The following is a 14662-nucleotide window of genomic DNA, read 5'->3' as shown; positions in this document are numbered from 1 at the left end:
TGTGGGCAAGACTTGACTTTAAACTTAGACGAATTATATCGTGGACTATGATCTACTTGCAAAGTAGACCTTGGATCAAAACGATGTCGTTTTTAATGTTCATAAACTACAAACTATATGTTTAAAAAATTCAAAGATTAATGTTCAAAAACTAGATAAATATATGTTCATAATGATCATAAATTAGATACTATAATATTTACTTTGATACATGTTCATAACATGCTTTACATATGTTCATTAGTTCATAAACTCAAAATTTAATATTCAAAAACTCAAAATTAATGTTTAGAAGCACGTTCGTTGCGCGATGAAACATTGTCGTTTTTTATTTGGATCCACCTTACAAGTTGGATCATGGTCCACAATATAAGAGTCGTTATGCTGTGCATCTGTGTGCACCATGCATGGTGCACCTGCATGCAAAAACGACGTCATTTTGACGTCGACTTAAAAATAAAATTTCAGAATTACATAACTAAACATCCATAATTTCATAAGTATACATCCAGAATTGCATAACTATACATCCAGAATTGCATAACTATACATCCAGAATTGCATAACTACACATCCATAACTTCATTACTACTCATCCAGAATTGCATAACTACACATCCATAACTTCATAACTATAAATCAATAATTGCATAACTTCATAACTGTACATTCAGAATTGGATAACTACATATCCATAATTTCATAACTATAAATTCAGAATTGCATATAACTATACATCCATAATTTCATAACTATACATTTAGAATTATGCACAACATAATGTTATTGACGGGAATCGGAACTGAAATATTTTTTTTAAAATTGGATGCATATTTTTAGTTAAAACGATATCGTTTTTGCAGGTGTACACCCAATCGTTATGCGTTGGACCCGTGTCCAGCATGCTTGCTGGACACGGGTAACAGTGCCGTTAGGCACTGTTATCTCTCTTTTTTTTTTTCTTTTTTTTTTTTTTTTTAATTTCAGACCGCTTCATTGTAAGAGTATATGTTCATAATTTTATTACTATATGTTAATAACTGTACATTCATAACTCCATAACTGTACGTTCATAACTTTATAACTGTACATTCATAACTTTATAACTGTACATTCATAACTCCATAACTGTACATTCATAACTCCATAACTGTACATTCATAATTTTCGAAGCTCTATGTTCACAATTTTAGAGCTCTATGTTCATAATTTTATCACTATATGTTCAAATTGTAAGTTCATAATGTTAGAGCTCTTTGTTCATAATTCGATCAATAACTGTACATTCATAATTCCATACTGTAGATTCATAATCTCATAACTGTAGATTCATAACTCCATAACTGTACATTCATAACTCTAATAACTGTACATTCATAACTCCATAACTGTACATTCATAATCTTCGAAGCTCTATATTCACAATTTTAAAGCTCCATGGTCATAATTTTATCACTATATATGTTCATAATTGTAAGTTCATAATGTTAGAGCTCTGCATGTGTTCATAATTTCATAATTGCATAACTGTATATTCATAACGGCATAACTGTACATTCATAATGGCATAACTGTACATTCATAATCCAAAAAAAAAAATAACGCCGTTAACGGCAAAACGCGCGCGATTTTTTTTTTTTTTTTTAACTAAATGACGCGTTTTTTTTTTTTTGAAAAACGACGTCGTTTTGGGCCCGTATCCACAATTCAATGTGGACACGGGTCCAGGGCATAATTTGCCGTGTACACCAATGCACAACATAATTTGCCACATAATAGGCCGCCCAGAAATTTTTCATTCGGTGAATATTCTCTCCTATGGAGCTTTCCTCTTGTTCTAGTTAACAAGCTGCCTCTCTCTTGTAGTTTTACAAGCTTCTCCGGATTTTTTCCCGGTTATCTTTGCATGGGATTTGTTCATTTATGAAGTTCTACCTACCATTATTATGGCATTGAATGAAGATAGGTGTCCTTCAGTTCATTTACCCCAGAGACTTGGTTCTTGGTGTACACAAAGCCTGAATTATTATACCAAAAAGAGATCTTGCTTCTGCCTACCTCCTGTGCTCCCCAATACCCATCATCCTCTGCCCCGCTCCTCTAATTTCATGGCGTCAAGCAGCAAGGGAAAGGAACCACTAGAAACACAATACGAAGCTTTGAGCATTCAGGATGAGGTGGAAGTTGACATGCCTTTCGATGAGGACGAAGATTGGAACGCCCAAGACGACGGAGCCTTCACCTTGGTGGGAACTCTATTGACAGACAAAGTGGTGAAATTCAATTTCTTGCAAGAAACAATGGCAACAGTGTGGCGTCCGGTTAAGGGAATGATGGCAAAAGAGATAGCAACCAACCTTTTCATGTTTCAGTTCTTTCACGAGAAAGACATACGCAGGGTGCTCGAGGAAGGACCGTGGTCCTTCGATCAACATCTCCTCAACCTGCATCAAATCCAGGAAAATGAATCCCCTTTTGATGTTGATCTCTCCAAAGCCAAGTTTTGGGTGCAGATTCACAAGATCCCCAAAAGAATGGCAAATCTCAAAATGGCAGAATTCATAGCCTCTCAACTTGGGGAGTTTGTCAAGGCGGATCTATCTAACTATGATGGTATCTGGATTGAGTTCATAAGACTCAGAGTTCGGCTGGATATCTCGAAACCTCTTCTCCAACGGATCAAGATCAAGAATGCAGTAGGAGGTGTTCTAATCTTGGAATGCAAGTATGAGAGACTCCCCACCTTTTGTTTCTACTGTGGTCTGATCGGGCATAGTGAGAGGTTCTGCGCCAAAGAGTTCGATTCAAATGAGGCAGTGACAACTAGAACGTATGGCCCGGAGCTCAGGGCAGTGACCAAACGACAAAACTCACAGGCCAACAGGTGGCTGCTTTCCCAGCGACCTGAACGTACCACTAAGCCGGAAAGGAAATCGACGGCGAACACCAACTCTGATCATCAACCAACGGGAAATCCTAGGTACGAGGTACCCACTGGGCAAAAGGAACATGGCGATGGTCTTTATCCACCGGATAATGCTCAGACTGGCTTCAGGCAGACACAGATGACAGAGGTTGGCCAGGAAAAGAATAACGCATTTAATTCTACAGCTGGAGCCGGTACTCATAGTCAACCAAGCGTTTTTGGGCAGGCTCATTGGTCTTTCAATCCGGCCACTAATCTCTCCCCATCAAGTACTCTAGCTGGTTATGACCCAATTGTCCAAGCCTCTATTAAAGGCCCCCGGCCACTAATCTCTCCCCATCAAGTACTCTAGCTGGTTATGACCCAATTGTCCAAGCCTCTATTAAAGGCCCACTGGTTCTGGGCCATCAAGATTTTCTTTCCACTAGGCCAGACCAGAGGAAGAAAAGGAAAGGACCGGAGCTCACTGAACAGTCTCATGAAATGGATATCTTCACTCTCGAAACTGTTCCGGATATCTCAAAAAACTTGTTAGAGGCGGGACCTGCGACACAGGCCCGCCTAACCCAATGAGTTTCATATATTGGAACTGTCGGGGGCTTGGCAACCCCGCGATGGTTCAGGTTCTTGTGGACATGGTCCACTCCAAGAAGCCGGTTCTCTTGTTTTTGTTGGAAACGAAACTTGGATCAGAGAAAATGGAGGAAATAAGGAAAAATTTGGGCTTTGATAATTTAGTCACTGTTGATAGCATGGGCCTAAGTGGAGGCCTAGCCTTGTTTTGGTCAAAAGATTTAGATGTCGATATTACAGACAGTTCTACCAACTTCATTGACGCCACCATTAAAACTCACTCCCCTCCCTCCACCTGGCGTTTCATAGGTTTCTATGGGAATTCAGAAAGAAATAGAAGAAAGATCTCTTGGAACATTCTCAAACAACTCTCTTTGGTTTCATCTCTTCCATGGATGCTCATGGGTGATTTTAACGACATTATCACCCCAGAAGAGAAAATTGGTGGTGCTCGTCAACCGCAGTGGCTAATGCATGGATTTAAGGAGGCGATTAATTTCAGTGGTCTACGAGATTACCATTTCAAGGGTTATCAGTTCACCTGGGAAAAGGGCAGAGGAACCCCTCACTGGATTAGGGAGAAGCTAGACCGAATCCTTGTTAATAGTGCTTGGCTGGACAAGTTCGATGGTGCTATAGCAGAATCTTTCGAGGCCCTTAATAGTGACCATATCCCCCTCGCGATCTGGCCCTCTCCAGCAGTTAGAGCAAGGAAACGCAGAAGCTTCAAATTTGAAAACTATTGGTTGAAGGAAGCTCGATGCAGGGAAATTGTTCAACAATGTTGGTTTTCTTCTCAAGGCCTTCAACTGTGCTCCAGATTCGAGATGTGTAGCCACGAGGTTTGGAAATGGGGTAAAGAATATAACAGAAACATGCAGCCCCAAATTGATAGTCTTAAGAGACGTTTGGATTTTCTTCGTCCCAGAACGGATGCCCGGAGCATTCATGATTTCGCAGCTGCCTAGTCCCAATTGCTAAGTCTCCTGAATAGACAAAATCAATTTTGGAAACAGAGGGCGAAACTTTTCTGGTTCAAGGGAGGTGACAACAACACGAGGTTTTTTCATAATGCAGTTAACTAGAGAAGGAGGAACAACGAGATTCTCAGACTTCGGGATCAGAACGGCAACTGGGTTCATCAAGGTACCGACTTGGACTCTCTGGTAAGGGACTATTTCTCAAACATATTCTCGTTGAATGCTGGCAACATTAATCATGTTCTGAATTGCATTAATTCTAGCATCACTAGCTCTCAAAATGATATGTTTTTGAGAAAGTTTACCACCTCTGAAATTAAGAAGGCAGTTTTTAGTATGCATCCCGATAAGAGTCCGGGCTTTGACGGTTTCAACCCGGGTTTTTTTCAATCTTATTGGGATATCTTGGGTGACAGTATTCTAGCTTTCTGTAATGAGTTTATGGTCTCTGGCAAGCTTCCTAAGGACATTAACATAACCCAGATAGTGTTAATTCCTAAAAAATCCACTCCCGAAACCATGGCCGATCTCAGGCCAATAGCATTATGCTCAGTTGCTTATAAGATTCTTGCTAAGGCCTTGGCAAATAGACTTAAAGTTTTACTGAATGGATTAATTTCTGCCAATCAAGGTGCTTTTGTTCCAAGCAGGCTAATCACCGATAACATAATGATTGCATTTGAAATGCAACATTATATGAAACGCAAAACCCAGGGGAAGAATGGCTTAGCTGCTCTCAAACTGGACATTAGCAAGGCCTATGACAGGCTAGAATGGCCTCTCCTGCGTAATATTATGTTCAAAATGGGGTTTGATGCCAGATGGATTAACCTAATCATGGAGTGTGTTTCTTCTGTGAGCTACTTTGTTTTGAATAAAGGACAGGAGATCGGACCCATCATACCTCAAAGGGGTTTAAGGCAAGGAGATCCAATATCTCCCTATTTGTTTATCTTGGTGGCCGAAGGGTTCAGTGCTATGATCAGGGACTATGAGAGAAAAGGCAAAATTCATGGCTTCACAGTGGCCAGAACGGCACCATCCATCAGCCATTTATTCTTTGCCGATGATAGTTTCATTTTCTTCAAGGCATCTGTGGAGGAAGCATCACACTTGCAACAGCTCCTTAAGGACTATGAGAGTGCATCAGGTCAATGCATAAATCTAACCAAATCCTCCCTGGCTTTCAGTAAAAATACTTGTGTATCTGTGAGAGACCATCTAAGCAACATACTGGGTATTCATTACAGTGGTAACAATGGCAACTATCTGGGGCTCCCTATGATAATTGGTAGAAACAAGACTGAAATTCTTAATTTCATCAAGCATCGCATTGTCAGCCGCATTCAGGGGTGGAACCACAGATTTATCTCTAAGGTAGGGAGAGAGATCCTCTTGAAATCTGTTATCCAAGCTCTACCGTCTTATGCCATGGGGGTGTTCCTTCTACCCAAGGGTCTTATCTATGCAGTGGAGACAACCATGAACTCTTATTGGTGGAAAGGAGGTGGCAACAACAACAAAGGTATCATTTGGAAGAATTGGAAGTCTTTGTGCATTCCTAAGAAATGGGGAGGAATTGGCTTCCGGGATCTTCACGGTTTTAATCTTGCTCTCCTTAGCAAACAAGCATGGAGACTAACCAGTGATCCCGACTCCTTGGTCTCCAAAATTTACAAAGCACGTTACTATCCTAACTCTTCTTTTCTTGAAGCTAATTTGGGCGCCAATCCATCTTTTATTTGGAGCAGTTTGATGGCTACACAAGACATAATTCGTAAACACTCAAGATGGAGAATTGGCAATGGTTCTCATACTCGCATCTGGGATGACAATTGGCTGCCGGACAATAACAACCCAAAAATTCAGTCCTTCCCTTTCCCTTTTATGGATAACTCAAAAGGGGAAGACCTCATTGATCCCGCTACTCATGTTTGGGACGAGTCCATCATCCGAGATATATTTACTGCCAGAGATGCCAATTTGATTATGAAGATACCTCTTTCCAACCAACATGTGCATGATAAGGTTATATGGGGTCCCGAAGACAATGGGAAGTTCTCGGTCAAAAGCTGTTATAAGTCCATTCGTGGCGAGTTGAGATCAGAGGATATCAAATATTGGAGCAGATTATGGAATTACAAAATCCCTCCAAAAGTCAAGACATTCTTATGGCAGGCGTGTATTTCTTCTCTACCCACCAAAGACAACTTGAGAAAGAGGAATGTTATCTGTACTGCAAACTGCAACATCTGCAACAGTGGCAACGAGACTATTCTTCATCTCTTTGCGGACTGTGACTTCGCCAAGTCCTGCTGGAGATATCTTCACTTTAATTCTCTTCTTTATATTGCAGATAGCTTTCAGTCGTGGTTGTGCAAAGCCTTGGAGATTTTATCTGACGAGCAGTTCTGCACTTTATCCGTGGTCTGCTGGAATATCTGGAATCTAAGGAACAATATTGTTTGGAAAAATCTTACCATTGAATCGGCTAGTAACTTGGTATCCAGGTCGCAATCCTATTATTCTGCATGGAAAGCAGCGACAACAGAGGAACATCACAACCACAATTCTGTAGAGCCTAAGGATAAGTGGATTAAGCCTAAACAAGGTTATATGAAGCTGAACGTTGATGCAGCCATTAATGCCGAAGATGGTGATATGGGCTTTGGTTGTGTTCTTAGAGATGATCAAGGACAGTTTGTGGCTGCTAGGGGAACTCACTGGAGAGGAACTCTTTCACCAAAAGATGCTGAAGTAGTAGCTATCCGTGAATCTCTAACATGGATCAAATCTCTTAATGTCGACAACATCATAGTTGAGTCCGATTCCCTGCAAGTTGTTCAGAACCTCAAGTCTGATATTGGAGTTTCATCTTTTCATTTGATTTTAGCAAACATTAAAAACCTAATGAGTTGTTTTGCTCATTGTAGTTTAATCTTTACTAAGCGATCAGCGAACCAGGCAGCCCATCTGTTAACTAGGCAGTCTTTTTTTTTGCCTGGATGCTCGGAGTGGTTCACGAACCCTCCTCCTATCATTTGTAATACTCTTTGCTTGGATTTGAATTAATGCTTTTATCGTTGGTTTTCAAAAACATAATTTGCCACAATATAACTCTTTGTTAAACTCATACTTGGGTCATTTACTCATTTCCAGATAAGCCCAGCCCATATGAGGACACTACCTTGGCGAGTAAGACTCGCACAGTTGACCACTCTCCTGCCCTAAATGTGAAATCTCCAAAAACGGAAGTCCCATACTCGCTCCCCAATTCTCACTCTCACTCTCTCTCACTTACGCTGCTGGAACTGGGTATATACAGCTAGTACTCTCTCTCTCTCTCTCTATATATATTATATATGTATATCTATTAGTTTAACTGTATATAAACACAAGAACATGTGCATTATACTTTACTTCAGCTCTAATCATATGCATGATTAATCACTAATCACCTGTTAAACTGTTTATTTTGAATCAATAATCAGTAGTTGTATGATTGATATCGATTCTTCAAGTTTTTCCTGCTATTTAACTGGGAGCTTCATTTCAAGCTTAAAGTTTTCTAAAACATGTACTGATATTGTTGATTAGTTTGTGTTGCTTAAGGTGGAAAAGGAATTGGATGAAATTCGCGGAAGAGATTTTGGGTTTAGTCTGTTAGATGAATTCATTTTCCTGCATTTAGGAATTGATTAATATATACATCCAAATTGTGGTTTGAGCCTTATTAGCTCAGCCAAATTGTGGATGGCTTAAATTCTATATCTTGTAAGTTAGCGAGTTTTGGAAGCAAGTAATAACCAGGAAAGGTGTTAATATTGCACAGAACATTTCACTGTCTTCATGTCAATAATTTTGCTTGAAGAATTGTAAAATCGCTGGCTACTTTGGATGATTGCTGATTTTGAACAGAAATAATGTTTATATTGTTAGTTGGAAATCCATGCAGAGATTACCTTTCAGTTTTGTTGGCACGTAATTGGCCAGACTAGCCACATGGCCAACACTAGATAATTGGTAAATACAAGAACTTCAAAAATACTTAAGCAGCTACATTTATGCTTTTTAGGTGACGAGCAAAACCTGCAGTCACTTGTGACCCTAGCCGGCAAAGGACTACAAGGAGCTAAACAAGTCTAGGTTACTCATAGTTGACCGGCTCAAACCAAGAAGGCTGGGATTCGAACTCGTGACTTTGTGGTTACAAGTTTGTATCCTTAGCCATCTTGGATGGGGTTACCCCCGCTGCATAATGCTTTTGTGTTTATACATGGTGGTTTATACTTTTATCTCTTGAAACATTGCTGGTATACTTTTCTTCTAAGCTATTTAGTTATAAAGCACAATTGTTTTCTATTCTTCCTGCAGTAATTTCCAGCCACTTCATCCTAAAAACCTAAGTCTATTCTTTGTCTTCATGCTTTCCTTAGAACTTTGAAATGATCCTGAAAGCAAAGTTCTGTCTCTGGGCTTGAGGCTAACATCTATTTGAACTGTGTAACTTGATTGCTTTGATTGCACAACTAGACATGGATGCGTGCAGTCTACTGGCTTACAAGTAGAGATATTCATAGAAGGGAGAAAAAAAAGAATATCCCTTTAATGGGTATTGACCTTGAGCAGCCATCAGAAGAACTTCACAGGGACAAGGGCAATGAAGTTTGTTGTACTGAAGAGGCAGCTGCTAGTGCTGCAATGACAGTTCAACATGCCCAAGAGAACTTTAGGCCTAAAAATACACATCTCGTTTCTGATGGGGATAGGGTTCCACTAAGTCATCATAAGTTTTTGGAACCTCGTGATGGTATGGAGTTTGAATCCAAGGAGGATGCCTTTTCGTTTTATAAAGAATATGCAAAATCCATTGGCTTTTCTGTAATAATAAAGGCCAGCCGCCGATCAAGAATATCTGGAAAATTTATTGATGCAAAATTTGTTTGTACCAGATATGGACGCAAACAAAAATCTTCTGTATCTGAAACTCTAGAAGCTGTTGCAAATATTGATGGCACAAACAATATCCCAATCAAGAAAAAGAGAGGCAGAAAAAACCAATCTTTGTCAAAAACAGATTGCAAAGCTTGCTTGCATGTTAAACGAGGGTCAGATGGAATGTGGGTGATCCACACCTTTATAAAGGAGCATAACCATGAAATTGTTCCAGTCCAGTCCTATAATGTTCAAGGCCATAGGAACTTGGATCAAGGTCACAGTAATGCTGATGCAATGCATGCTGTGCGTGCCAGAACAAAAAATATGTGTGCATCAATGCATAGACAGTCTGGTGTGGCAAAAAAGCTTGAGAATAATGGCAGCAGAAATGTTGGTGCACAGAATTTGGCTTTAGATGAGCGAGATGCAGAAGTTATGCTTGAATATTTTTTGCATATGCAAGATGACAATCCCAACTTCTTTTATGCATTAGATTTGAATCAGGAACAATGCCTAAGAAATGCTTTCTGGATTGATGCTAAAGCTAGGCTTGATTATCATCACTTCTGTGATGCTGTGTTTTTTGACACTGCATATATCAAGAATGAGTATAAATTGCCTTTGGCTACATTTATTGGTGTGAACCATCACTTTCAGTTCCTACTGTTTGGCTGTGCTCTAATTGCAGATGAGAGTAAATCTACATTTGTTTGGCTGATGCGAGCATGGCTTAGAGCAATGGGTGGACAAGCTCCTAAAGTGATACTGACTGACGAAGATACAGCTCTGAAGGAAGCAGTTGCTGAAGTTTTCCCAGATTCTCGCCATTGTTTTTGTTTGTGGCACATATTGAGTAAAATTCCAGAGAAGCTTGGTTCTGTCATAAGATGGTGTGAAAAATTTTCTACTAAGTTTAATAAATGCATTTTGAAGTCAGTAACAGATGAACAGTTCCAAAAGAGATGGTTGAAGATTGTTGATAGATTTGATTTAAGAAATGACTTGTGGATTCAATCACTGTATGAAGATCGCCTGAGGTGGGTTCCGGTGTATATGAACAGTATCTTTTTGGCTGGAATTTCTACAATGCAAAGATTGGAAAGTGTTAGCTCCATTTTGGATAAATGCATGCAACGCAAAACTACATTAAAGGAGTTTCTCGACCAGTACAAAAATATATTGCAAGAAATGGGTGAAGATGAGGCTAAGGCTGATTTTGAGACATGGCATAGAAAGCCGGTATTGAAATCTCCCTCACCCTTTGGAAAACAAATGGCAGCATTGTACACTCATGCAATATTTAAAAAATTCCAAATTGAGGTTTTGGGAGTTGTTGCATGTCACCCTAAAAGAGAAAGTGGAAATGATGAAACTGCAACATTTAGAGTGCAAGATTTTGAGGAAAATCAAGACTTTATTGTATTCTGGAATGAGGAGACATCTGACGCTTCTTGTTCATGCCGTTTGTTTGAGTATAAAGGTATTCTGTGTCGGCATATAATGATTGTTCTTCAAATGGCTGGTGTATACAACATCCCCTCCAAATATATTTTAAAGCGATGGACAAAAGATGCAAAGAATAGAGAAACGGTGAGGCTAGTAGATTCGATTGTGTCTAGGGTTCAACGATATACTGATATATGTCAACGAGTTTTTAAGCTAGGTGATGAAGGGTCACTATCTCAAGAAAGCTATAATTTGGCATTCATTGCACTAGAAAAGGCTTTGAGAAAATGTGAAAGAGTGAATAGCTCAATTCAATATGAAGTGGAGCCTTGCTCTCCATCAAATCAGGATCTTAATAATTTTGAAGAGGCAATTCAAAGTAACTGTGCGCAGAAGACAAATGAAAAGAACGAATCCAGAAGGGATAAGGTCATAAATCATTTAATATTCTTTAAATTATTTGACTTGCCATTTCCAATTAATATGAATAGACACTTTTAATGGTTTTTACATCTTGGTTATGCTTTAGGTTCAATTGGAGCAAGAAGGACTAGCCATTTCAATACATGATAGTTGGCAGCAAATGGTCAGTTCTGTTGTAGCTTTGCACTACAAATGAAAATTATTACTAGTAAAAATGACATATGGAAATCTAATGCTCACATGTTAAAGGATCAGTGAAAAATATGAGTGCTCACTGTAGAATGTTCTTACCGAACACATGAAACTTTACAGGGGGTGGTATGATGAATTGATTAAGTATTTACACAATGTACTGGGGATAAATATCTAGCTGTGACATTCACGTTTGTCTTTAGAATCATCTTTGATCTTTTTGTTTTAAATTCTTTATTTCAGGGGCAGCTGAACTCTAGAGTTGCAACCCTTGATGCCTACTTTAGTAGCCACCAAGTTGTTCCAGGAGTGGTAGGGATCTTTTCTGGTTTTGATCGCGATTTCCCGGTTAAAAATTTGTCTCCTTTGGCTTTTAAAGTCTATGTTATATGTTTTCTCATAGTCTGTTTGTTGCAGGGACAAATGAATACAATTTCTTCAATCTACAGCAATCAACCAGGCATACAGGAGCTGGTAATGCACTTCAAACCTTAAAGTGAAGTGTGTTTCTGAGTTTACGGTTCTGTTTCATACTTTAACAGTGTACTTTGATTCATTCTTCTCATAGGGTCAATTAAACACAACAGCTCCAATGGACAATGGTCCGTACCTCACTCAACCAAGATTGCATGGACTGGTATGGTACAAAAATATGTCTTTAAGGAACATACTTTGAAATGTGCTAGGCTACCATTATAATAATGTGAAAATAGCAATGCAAAAGTACTTATTTTATGGAATTTTCAATATTCAGTATAATTAACTTTATAGTCTCTCCTTAAACTTGGAGTTATTTAGGTAGCAGCTATTGACAAAGGCCCTGTTTGGTAAAATAGTTAGCCTATCAGCCAATTTTGGCTTATTTGACCACTATTAGTAGTTTGGTTTGGTTAAACAATCAATATTAGTGTTTGATTAATTAGCTTTTTGTAACAACTTATTGCTCTAAAATTTTAAAATTCAAAAAGCTGCTCAAAATAGCTTTTTCGATCAGCTTTTTGAGAAAGTCATTTTGTATGCAAACAGGTAACAGTTTACAACTAATTTACCAAGCACTTTTCTACAAGCCGCTAATGATACTAGTCAAACCCACTAACCCAATCAGCTAACAGCTATCAGCTAACAACCATTTACCAAAAACCCCCCAAAGAAAACAAGAAATGACAACTCATATTACTCAGCTTTTGGTTCTCAAACTACAAGAAAGGAATCCATCGTTTGCTCTAATATGAAAATCGAATGCATTGTGTTTCTCCCCGGGCTTAAAACATCCATTCTCTTTTGTGATGTGCGATAACAATCTCTTGTTCATTCTTGCAGACGCAGTTACATTTCAGACCCCAAAGTCTGCAGAACTATTTTGAAATGCCAGAAAGTTTGCAGGATCTGGTATGATATATACCTTTCGGTCCCCTGTATTTATGCTTGTATTTTGTCACCCTTTGCCATAACTTCTTTGTTCAGTGATCATTCTAGCACGAGTACAACGGGGATGCTTTGCCCAACATTCGGTAGCTTTTGCATACTGCATTTCCCGCAACCAAAGTTAGCCGTGTTGTAGTTTTGTACAGAAGGTTATATCACTGTTATCCAGCTTCAGACATCAATGGCTCTTATCAGGTAGATGCATGCTGTATTTTCAGCTTCATGGTCAATAGATCTCATTAAGTTATGCAGTTATTTCTAGTTTAAGAAGAAATGGGGGAGTGCTTATCAGTGCAATTTTCACTTTGACATGTGCAGGGGAAATCAAGTTCATTGGGGGAGTTACCTTTGATTAGCCCATTAAAATGTACAATTCAACAATGCACTTATGTGCTCTCTCAACTTGTATTTTCTGATTAAAGGCAGAATTAAAATCCCTATCTTCTCATTGCAATGATTATATGAGCACAAAGCATCGAATTAGTATACAAATGATGTATTTTTAGTATATTAAAAATGTACGGAGTAACTTATATTAGCGGTTTGCATTACAAGATGGATTATGGTCCATGGTATAATGATTGAGTAAGATATAATTATATTATGGATCATGGTCCACATGGTAATGTGGACCATAAATAAATGTTCATTTTTATTATATTGAATATTTACTTTTAATATACTGAATGTTCAATTTTTGACATTTTACTTAAAAATGAATCTTCATTACACAAAAAAATGAACTTTCAGAAAATGAACATTCAATGTATAAAAAATTAAATCTTCATTATACTAATAATGAACAGTATGTCAATGATCCATCTTGTAAGGTGGACCATGGTTCACGGTATAATGATTGTCTTGTGAGCTGGCCTAATGCGTGAAATTTTTAACAAGTTGTGGAGTAAGTCAATTGTTATATTGTGGATCAGGATCTAGCATGTGTATGATAAACCATGTCGAAATCATAACACATTATGTATGTACATAATATTAACTAATTAAAAGTACATAATATATTAATTACATGCAAGATGCAATACATAATTTGGTTGACCCATATTGATACTCATCCAAATCTAAAGTAATAACAAGCCAGCTTGGTTGGCGTAGTGGTCATACTATCTTATCTCTTAAGAGAAGTTTGGGAGTTCAAAATTTTTCTTATATTGAAAGATCAATATGGCAAGCATTATATCTTTTAAAATTAGGCTAGACTAAAGATGACAATTTGTGCCCTCCCCTACGGGGACAGGGATAGGGATATCCCTCCCTGTCCCGTACTTGAGATTTTGACTAAGAGTTGATCAGGAACGGGGATTCCCCATCCCCACCTAATTCTTTGCAATGACTGGTATGAAAATTATTTTTAATTTCCCGCCGAGGATGGGGTCGGGGTTTCGGGACCGGGGACGGAAAGTATGTTCTCCGCTTCAGCCCCACCCCATTACCATCCTTAGGCTAGACCAGTGCGAAGCGAATGGAGATTAGTTTAAATATAATATATTATTATTTTAAAAGATTTTATGTTAGCTTTGGTGACCAAAAACATGATATTTTTCTATTCTAATATGTGTTCCGGTCACGTTTTCCAATTAAAAGAAAAAACAAAAAGGAGAAGAGACGGAACATATCCAAATATCGGCCGCATGTGGTGATTAGAAGTGTGTTCAACAACTGAACAGAACAGAAGAACATCACCAACTAATTAACCATTTAGGTTTCAATATTTGTGGTGCTGACCAGTAGTGTGGCTATT

At 38.5% G+C, this 14662-nt stretch overlaps 1 protein-coding gene across 1 annotated transcript; it reads left to right on the top strand.

The window, feature by feature from the left end:
* Positions 1-8689: 8689 nt before the first annotated feature.
* Positions 8690-13459, top strand: LOC109157156 (protein FAR1-RELATED SEQUENCE 1). Its single transcript, XM_019305066.1, has 8 exons — positions 8690-11292; positions 11393-11449; positions 11722-11790; positions 11896-11952; positions 12047-12115; positions 12799-12867; positions 12943-13098; positions 13222-13459. The coding sequence occupies exons 1-7, from the start codon at positions 9019-9021 to the stop codon at positions 12943-12945; spliced, it is 2598 nt and encodes an 865-aa protein (XP_019160611.1). The 5' UTR covers positions 8690-9018; the 3' UTR covers positions 12946-13098; positions 13222-13459.
* Positions 13460-14662: the final 1203 nt, after the last annotated feature.

The sequence above is a fragment of the Ipomoea nil genome, unplaced genomic scaffold (assembly GCF_001879475.1).
Source record: "Ipomoea nil cultivar Tokyo-kokei standard unplaced genomic scaffold, Asagao_1.1 scaffold2761, whole genome shotgun sequence".
Taxonomy (NCBI): domain Eukaryota; kingdom Viridiplantae; phylum Streptophyta; class Magnoliopsida; order Solanales; family Convolvulaceae; genus Ipomoea; species Ipomoea nil.
Note: the sequence above shows the minus strand (reverse complement) of the source record. Positions and strands in the feature narration are given on the sequence as shown.

What these genes read in the sequence shown, in the direction of transcription:
- LOC109157156 (XM_019305066.1), top strand. Translation starts at nt 9,019, where the DNA reads ATGCGTGCAGTCTACTGGCTTACAAGTAGAGATATTCATAGAAGGGAG. An exon ending in ATGATAGTTGGCAGCAAATG is followed by an intron (nt 11,450 to 11,721) that starts GTCAGTTCTGTT and finishes TCTTTATTTCAG; the next exon opens with GGGCAGCTGAACTCTAGAGT. An exon ending in ACCAAGTTGTTCCAGGAGTG is followed by an intron (nt 11,791 to 11,895) that starts GTAGGGATCTTT and finishes TGTTTGTTGCAG; the next exon opens with GGACAAATGAATACAATTTC.